The sequence below is a fragment of the Hippocampus zosterae genome, unplaced genomic scaffold, assembly GCF_025434085.1.
Source record: "Hippocampus zosterae strain Florida unplaced genomic scaffold, ASM2543408v3 HiC_scaffold_143, whole genome shotgun sequence".
NCBI classification, from domain to species: Eukaryota; Metazoa; Chordata; class Actinopteri; order Syngnathiformes; family Syngnathidae; genus Hippocampus; species Hippocampus zosterae.
Window position 1 is genome coordinate 6,902 of NW_026262786.1, and position 9,335 is coordinate 16,236.

Consider the following 9,335-nt stretch of genomic DNA (forward strand, 5'->3'; position numbering starts at 1 on the left):
GTTCCTTGGGGGTACGCAGTTATGCCACAAATCTGCGTAGATTAATCGCCAAATCTGCGCAGATTTCAGCCCTAATAAACCGCCGTTTAAACTGGCCAAAAATCGTGCCAGAAAGAATATCCGCGGCAGTGACTAAAGCAAATGATTTAGAAGCCTACTTAAAATGGATTTAAGCAGGAGCAAGATCAAGATGAAACAGGGGTTTCTCGAGCCGCGCGAGCGAAAGTACCTGCAGACCATCTACCAGTCCAGCAAAGTCTCTTTGCCTGGCAATGAGACCATCTGCGAGCGGCTTGTCCTGCTGCAAGGAATGAAGTTCAACATGCGGGTGGCCCTTCTCGAGGCTTATATGATGATCAGCCTCAAGCAAATTGGTGGAGAGGTGCGAGCCAGTCACGTGCTGAAAATCCGGAAGGAAATGGGCATTGACATCATAGTCAGGCGGTGCGAAGGGGATCCGAACAGGATTGCCGAGTTCCTGGACTACCAGGATGGCAAGGTGATCCTGGACATCGACGAGTCTGGTCTGGACAGGCCTGAGCCCAGCCCCAAACAAGAAATAGCCTAAATACTTCAGCAAAAGAACAAAGAAATAGAGCTGCTGCAGAAGCGTCTGGAGGACAGATAGCGGAAACTGCAAGAAAGCGAGCATTAAATGGGACGGCTCAAGAGCTCGCTGGTAAAGGTGATGGACGAGAAGGAGGAGATCAGCATCTTGGTGCGTCGGAAGGAGGATGAGTATAGGGAGGGGATGGAAAGGGCAATGCGGGAGCTTGAGGGCAAGAGGGAGGACGAGTGGAGGCAGAAGGAGAAGGAAAAGGAGCGGGAATTGGCCAAGGCGAAAGAACAGGAGGATCGCCAAAAAGAACGTTAAGCGAAGGAACGACAAGTAAGGCAAGAGAAAGAAAGGCAGGAGAAAGAAAGGCAACAGAAAGAAAAAAAAGATAAAGAAAGGCAAGAGAAAGAAAGAGAAGAGAAAGAAAAGCAAGAAAAAGAACGACAACAGAAAGAAAGGCAAGACAAAGAAAGGCAAAGCAAAGAAAGACAACAGAAAGAAAGACAATAAAAAGAAAGGCAAGAAAGATAAAACGAGAAGAAAAGGAAGGCTGAGCGTGACAAAAAGGAAAGGGAAGAACGCTAAGAAAAGGAGCGGTAAGCAAGATCTTTGCTTAATCTCAAAGAAGTGCAAATGGACCACACCGCTTCCAACCCCAGGCCACGACACCGTCGCAAACAGCCCTCGACCTAGCGCGAGCGCGAGCGCGAGACCGACATCATCCCGCAGTTCGAGCAGCTACAGCTAAAACGGCAGGGCAAGACCATCCTCACAACCACCCAAACTGAGAAGGTGTTCAGTTGCCTGTGAAGGGACTGATAATGGATCATTCCTTTTTCGGGGGGCTGGGCTTGGACCCCCCGCCGGTGGTCTGCAGGCCCACTGCGGTCTTGAAGGTATCGTAGATCCACCACTGCAGGCCGGTCAGGGTGCCCACCATGATGATCCTGGTCATGAGGCCCGCCCACAACCCCCTGAATCCGATGTCCCCGTAGATCTTGCTGATCAGCTTGCCAGTGCCCATCGACTCGGCCTGCTCCTTGTTGGCGTATATTTTGCTGACCATCGTGTCCGCCGGGTGCGAGACCACCGCGCAGAAGATGCCCGCCAGGTACCCGCTCATGAACGTGATCGACAGCTGCGTCAGTTTGTTGTAATTTTCCTTTCCCCTCGTGAACACGTTGTCGTACAGCATGCAGACGATCGCCTCGAAGGCCACGAACTTCACGATCGTGTAAGGCACCTGCCTTGACCACAATGGGACGATTCCTTTGTAGAGATTGCCCAGGCCCTCCTCCTTCTGGTAATGCCTGAACGGGCCGAAGAGGCCGCTCTGACGGGGCTCCCCTTCGGCGTAGTTCTTGGTTTGGATGCGCAGCTTGACTGCCTCCCACGGGCACAACAGACAATCGGCGATGATCTCGGCAGACCCCGAGGCGATGCTCCAGCCTAGCTTCTTGTACTTTTTTTCGTTTTCCTCCCCGACAATATTTTTGTACACGTCCTTGAAGATCTCGTAAAAGCCGAACTTCCCGAATCCCTGGAACGAGTACCCCATAAGGGTGGGCCCGAACCAAGGTACAAATCGCCAGTGCTCCTGATCTTGCGCAACCCCTCTCCCAAGGTCTTCGCAAAGTTGGGTCAGCCTGGCGCCTGCACTTGACCACGTCAAGCGGCGTAATAACCGCATGCGTGAGCCCGCAGGCCAGTATGCCCCCCATCATGCACTTGAGGTAGTAGGTCGCATCATGCACTTCACTCATTTTTGTTGATGCCAAAATATCTTATGGAGAAGGGTATTTATCTGGGCGTTATGGGAGGTTAAAGACTATGATCGGATTCGAGGAGCTGAGGGAGAGGTGTCTGGCTGGGTTGGAGGAGCAGAGGCGGGGCAGGCCGCCTTTTGAGGCCAGCCCGCCTCAGACTGGCAACCTCACCCAGCTGCCCACCCACCAGCAATTCTCAGACAGTACCTGCGGCTACTCCTGTCTTGCCAACATCCTCCTCTACAACTCCCACAAACTGCAGGACCTCGACAGTCAGATCCACTCCTACCACCAGATCCTCACCTAGATGCACCGCCTGGGCCACGACCCCCAACCCCTCGATGACCTCCAGCGGTATGAGCTGGACTCTTTGCTGGAAGGCCCTCTGCTGAAAGAGAGGGAGGAGAAGGTGGTATGTCTGCAGTTTGGATGTGGGGTCATCCAGAACACTGTGGATGAGTTGGCACGGCTGTAAGGGATGCGTGAGGCTGTGGGCAAGGGCGAAGTGGGGTGGGTTGTAGTGGGGGTGTTGATACACTGGGTGGCGGTCAGGGCCCAACGCGAGCAAGGCAAGGTCCGGCTAACCATCATCGACTCCTAAAACTTCCCGCTTTCCCAAATCCTGTCCTAAAACTTTGAGACAATCCTCTAGCAAACCAAGCCCAAGGAGTAGCCCAGATTCATGCAATTTCTGAAGGATTATAAGAAAGTGATGGAGATTCTTGATCGCTTTTTCAACCAGGGACTCGATATTGCACGGGAAAAGGCGCAGCTCGAGTTTGAGTAGCTGATGGCCTCGTTCTAGCTTTTTAAGGCTGGCGAGTCTGTCGAGAGGCTGCATTACTGGCTCGAAACCCAGCACCACCCCAAGACGATCGAAGACGACCTGCTGCCAGGCAGCCACCACCTCACCCTCAAGCAGATCACACCCTGGCTGGACCAATGCCGCTTCCAATCAACAGACCCCCTGATAACCCGCCTTCAAGCCCTCCAGCACAAGCTCCAGGGCCTCAGCATCAAGGACTGACTGCCACCATATCCCATCAATGAATGTCTAATTAATAAAAATTATATGTTTAACATAGAGGATTTACATGATGGGCTCTACTTGGACAGCACCATCGATGAGTACAATCAGCGGACGGGGGGGCAGACTACTGAGGATTCTTTTCTTGCAGGTTGGGATTCTGGGGCAATTAATAATCCTCGAGGGTCAGGTGATTGCCCCAGAATCCCGACCCGCAAGAAAAGGAAAAAATAAACAGCCCCCCGAAAGAAAAAAACATCCAAACAATCAAGCCCGCATAGAAAAAAGTACTTGCTCTGCAAGAGAGTCATCAACCGGATCGTCAACAAGTTACATTTCAACAGCAAGATGTACCGCCCCATTACCTCCTAAAAAGATCTGCAATTTCTACTGTCCATCGACCCAACCAAATCTCACTAACTTTTCTAGTAGCTCATCTTGGACAAGAAAGAAAGATAGACGGGGCTGTACATGTTAAAGCTGATGCCACCAAGACCGTCCGAAGCGGACATCGATGATTGATAATCGATGATGGTTGCGAGTAATTGTGTACAGTCATGGCTTATTTTTTGATGTGAAGTTGGCACTTCGGTAGAAGAATTACCAGCTGAGGGCCACGAATAGCAGTAGGGATAGCACCCCTGTCATGGCGGTCATGGCGCTTGGCCACCATTCTTGTCGTGCTGTGAAGAAGCACCCCAGTGCCAGCCCGTCAAGGGCCAGCGCGGCCACCACCCACAGGGCAAACGGCCGATACGCCTCAAAAGACAGGGCTACCGCATTCTCCGCCAGGACGTAGCACAGCACCTTGACCTGCACGGGCGCCCTGTAGAAGTAGCTGCAGGTGAAGCCCAGCACAACCCGCAGCATGGTGCTGTAGAGTTTGAAGGTGCTTTTAGGGAAGGCTTGCTTCTTGGAGGGAGTGAGAGGGTCGAGGGCGAAGAGATGGCTGTATTTGAGACGAAGGAGGGAAGAGTTTTCTTGGGTTGTCAGGATGTTGGAATACCAGATTAGTGCGGGGATGGAGGAGGCGGCCATTCCGGCCACTAGGAAAAAGAACCAGGGGCTGCTCCAGCACGCATATCCTAGCAGCGCGCCTACTGATATCCCGGAAAATTAGGCCCCCGCGAATAGAACGTCCAGGATCGTGGTTTGGATGACTTTGGTGATTGGAACCGGGCGGTCCAGCTTCACAGCAAAGTAAAGGCCGCCGAGGATCATGCCGAGGACTGCGAGCAGGAAGGGCAGCAGCCCGGCGATCAGCAGGGGCAGGTAGCCACAAGTCTGAGGGGCCTGACAATTTTCAGTCGTGAAATGAAATTGCAAAGAAAATCCTTTGAAGGCGCGGATGGCCCAGCCCGCCAGATAGCCGACCTCAGCATCTCCGAACTGCAGGGCCGACACCAGTTGCAGTACCATGGCCAGCTTCCAGGCCAGGCGCAATCTGACTTTGAAGCCAGGGAGGAGCAGGCACAGACAGGCCAGCAGAGGCAGGATGATGGCCATAGCAGAGAGCACGTCCTGCTGCAGCGAGGGGGTAAAGTTCTAGCAGGCCTGCGCAGGAGGGGCGGCCGTATAGTTAGCCTCACAGAGGCAGTGCCCCGATACCAGCATGCGCGTGGCAGGGCAGGCCAGACACGCATCCGGGTAGGGCGAGGAGCAGGCCAGACAGGTATGGTAACAGCTCATAAAGGTGATTCAGATTAGCCTCTGCAAGGCTGTCCTATAATCTTAGAGCAGCCGGCCCACCCTGGCCTCTTCCTTCTGAAGGGCGCTGTTCTAGGCCAGCAGGTTTTGTTAGCGATCCTGGCACCGCCTGCTTTCCGCCCTGGCTGCCGCCAGTCTATTGTCTTATAGCTATCTCCGAAGCATTGCGATCCGGTCCTCCAGGGCCTGCCTTTTCCTCTCCTCCTGCTAGATTTCAAGCTGGCTGGCTGCAGCCCTCTGCTTGGCCTGCTGGCACTTCTCCTGCAGTTGCTGGGTATGCTCCGAAAGGCGGCTGAGCTAGTGGTCGAGGTTGCAGCAGTCTGCTTAGTGGGTCTGGATGGTTTGGCTCAGCCTTGTGAGTTAATTAGACAGGTCCTAGAAATCGCCTTAGGCTACGACCAGGCTTTCCTTCAGTCTGGCCTCATACCCCTGGCCGTCCCTGACCACCCTCCCTCCTTCCTGAACCACCCCCGCCATCTCACCGACCCTGCCCTCCATCCCCTCGCACTCCTGCTCCAAGCGATCGCCCTCCTCCTTCAGCACTCGAATTCTCGCAGCAAGGGCCTTATTGCCCTCCTCTGAGCTTTGGAACTAGGCCTGCTGGTGGGCAAGCTGCATCTCTGCTTGCTGCAGGGGGCTGGCCTGCAGGGACTAGAGCAGGCGGGAGTTGTGGGAGAGGAGGGCGGACAGTTGCTGGGTGTGGTGGTGGTGCTACTGCTGGAGGTGTTGGGACTGGCTGGCGATGGAGGCCTACAGCCGAGAGAAGAGGGCGCGCTTGGCACCGACCCTCTGCTCGACATCATCCAGCTCAGCAGTGACCCTCAGATACTGCTGCTCGGAGGCGGCCATGGCCTAATTGACCTCCAGGAAGGCAGTCTGGGCAGCCTTCAGCTCCGCCAGCCGCGCGGCAAGGGCCTGCAAGGCTGGCTTCATTTGAATCAAAACGGTTCATTTGCGGGCGATGCAGGAGTCGAGGGTGGTGTTGATCAGGTTCATCCGCCGGATCAGGTCCTTGGAGGGGGCTGGGGCGTGGGCGATCAGCTGCTGCTCGAGGCGGCTGGTCATTTTGGCACCTGCGGAGGAGCTACTCGCGGTGGTCGTTGAGGGGGCTGCAGGACTCGAGCAGCGCTTGGCACGATTCGAAAGAGTCCTCGCAGTCCGGGTTGGGCACCACGACAAGCTTGCGAAGCAGGGTGGTCTTCCTAAGCAGCAGCTCGCTCCGAGTGGTGACTTTCTTGAGGTTGAGCAGCAGCTGCGAGACAAACCTCCTCGCAAAGGGCGCGACCTCAGGGTCAGCCCTCAGCAGCCTCTGGATGAGCATCTCCTGCTCCTCGCCGAACGAACTGACATCCAGCTTCAAGATCTCCAGCTCCTCGAGCAGCTGGGGCATCAGCTCCGCGAAGTGCTGGTAGAGGGGGTCGTCTTTGCTCAGCATTATATATAAAGTCAGGGCAGCAGCCGGTACAGGCAGTCTTTCTTGGAGGGCCGTTTGGGGGAGGGCGGGCGGGGCTGGGAGGAGCGCACGAGGGACAGGAACCTTGTGGCGTAGCGGCAGGTGTAGAGCCGGGTGTCGGGGTCGATCGTGAAGGCCGAGTCGTACACTCTGATGCTAGCCACATTGACCACCATGGTCTTGCGGGGTCGGACGATCGTGATCTCCTGCCTCAGCTGGTCGAACCTGACGACCGCCTCCTCCCAGACCCCCAAGAATTTGCTCTTGACGTCGATGGTGAACTGCAGGTCAAGGGTTTCCGCCTCGACCATGGGCCAGTCGCAAGATTATGGGATTGTGATATGCTGCAGGCTATTGAAGGGGAGCTGGCCCAGCTGGTGGAAATGGTCAGGCGCACGGGCAGGCTGGCTGAGGACTGCTCGGCGCAGCAGGCGGACCTGCTTGAGGCGCTGGAGAAGATGGCCGCAACTCTGGGCAAGCTGAGGGACATGCCCGAGGCGTCAGGGCAGTACCTGGTGCAGCTGTGGCAGAAGATGGACGGGCTGCGGTTCAGACTGCACGAGGCGGAGGAGAGGGCGGACCGGCTGCAGAGCAAGCTGCAGAAGTATGGGCACAGGCTGGCCGTGCTGGGGGTGGTGGATTGATTGATAGAAACAATGATGTGGATGGTGCTGTGGGCGGCAGCCCTCTCCACCCTCGAGATCTACTCGCCCAGCCACCTGAAGGGCCGGCTGGGGGAGGTCAAGTACTCCATGGGCAATTTCGGCAACATCCCCTTCGGCAAGACCGTCATCGGCCCCCTGGTCGTCGAGCAGGGCAGGGCCTGCAACTCTGACGAGCTGGAGGACTACAGCAAGTACCACAACGCCATCGTGCTGGTGCTGCGGGGCGGGTGCACCTTCGTCAGGAAGGTCGAGAACGCAGAGAAGCATGGGGCCAAGCTGGTGATAATCGAGAACGACCAGCCCCACGGTTACGGGGTGATCATGGTCGACGACGGTTCAGGGTATTCCTTGCAGACCCCCTCCATCTTCATCAGCAACGAGGATGGCGAGTCCCTCCGAAAATACAGCCGGGGCAGTCCGCTGACCCTGAAGGTGTAGTTCAGCATGCCGAAAAAGGACCAGAGCCAGGTCAGCATGCTGCTGGACCTGGGCGACCGGATGTCCTACGTGCTGGCGGAGGAGGTCTACAAGGCCTACCAGAATGTGGGCAGCCACATGACCCTCGACACTTTTTACCTGCTGTTTCCGATGCCAGAAGGAGCCTACACCGACCTGAACTGCTACGGCGGGGGCAGCTACTGCGCCCTCGCGGACCCCGCGGACCAGTACTCCACTGGCAAGCTGGTCATGCAGGAGATCATCCGGCAGCGGATCATCCTGGCCGAGGCAGGCGCCGAGAAGTATCTCCTCTACATGACCCTCTTCAACGAGCACTGCGAGGTCAGCTCTCTGCAGGAGGACGACTGCTCCAAAAAGCTCTGCAAGAAACTAGGAATCGACTACGAGACGGTCTCCTCAAAACTGAAGAATTCCTTCGACGGGCCGGCTTCCTCCTCGCTGTCCAAAAACAGGTACCTGCAGGAACTGATCTCGCGGAACGAGGGGCTGCCGATGCAGGAATCGCCGATAATGCTGGTCAACAATGTCACCTTTTCCGGGGTGATGAAGGCCGGTAACATCCAGGAGCAGATCTGCGCTGGCATGAAGGCTGCCCCCAGCGCCTGCGCGGTGGGCAGGTCGGGGATGGGACTGGCCACTGTGGTGGTGGTGATGCTGGTGGTGGCCGTTGTGACGGCAGGTCTGTGGCTGGCCTGGCGCTGGCTGTCAAAGCGCAGGCCCAACCAGCAGCAAGAGATCCGAAGCATGGTCTCCCAGTACGTGCAGTTCTACGGCAAGGAATGACCCCCGATCGCTAGTATTTTAGTTAATGCAGTATAAAAAGGCAGTGCGCCTGCCCAGCCTCGAGCCCAGGCAGTCTGTCCTGCATACCCTGTCGGTCTTGAAGTGCTTGGACTGACTAGTTTGAGTGTCCCAAGAGGGAGGAGGTGGAGTCGGTGAGGAGGAACAAACCCGCGCTTCAGAAAAGAGGCGGCCCGCAGCATTCTATGATAAAGCAATTAAGGCTTGTGGAGTAACCCCCGAGAACAGGAAAAGGTTCAGTAACTATGTTGAAACGAAAGCCGGGGTTCATGTCGACGGGAAGTTAAAGATAAACCAGGACAGCTTCATCGTGGAGAGGATGGGCGGGCTGGACCTGTACGGGATCTGCGACGGACACGGGGCCAATGGCCACCTAGTCTCGAAATACCTCAAGTAGACAATCCCGAAACTACTTAAATTTAACATCTCCCGCAGAGAAGAGCCTTCTGAGGCCCTGGAAACGGCCTACCTGAGATGCAACGAACGGCTGCTCGAACAGCCCTTCGATACCGTGTTCTCGGGCTCGACGCTCGCCACCGTGCTGGCTGAGGATTCCGCTCTTGTGTGTGCGAATACTGGCGATTCGAGGGTCGTGCTGGCCAGTTTTGTTAATAACCGGTATAAGGCAGTCCCGCTGACGGTCGACCAGAAGCCATGCTACGAGCCGGAGCGGGAGCGGATTTTGAAGGCGGGAGGCAGGATCGATACCCAGCGGGACGAGAGGGGCAGGGCTATCGGCCCCCTGCGGGTTTGGCTGAGCAAGCTCAGGATTCCAGGGCTGGCGATCACCCGCAGCTTCGGGGACAAGGCGGGCATCAACGCCGGTCTGATCGCCACGCCAATCATCACCCACCACACTCTCCAGCCCTAAGACAGCTTCCTGATCCTGGGGTCGGACGGG

At 56.3% G+C, this 9,335-nt stretch overlaps 1 protein-coding gene across 1 annotated transcript; it reads right to left on the minus strand.

The window, feature by feature from the left end:
• Positions 1-1,382: 1,382 nt before the first annotated feature.
• Positions 1,383-2,277, minus strand: LOC127594437 (uncharacterized). Its single transcript, XM_052056311.1, is given in 2 exon segments — positions 1,383-2,181; positions 2,183-2,277. Coding segments are annotated over 2 exon segments (894 nt in total).
• Between the last annotated feature and the right edge of the window lie 7,058 nt (positions 2,278-9,335).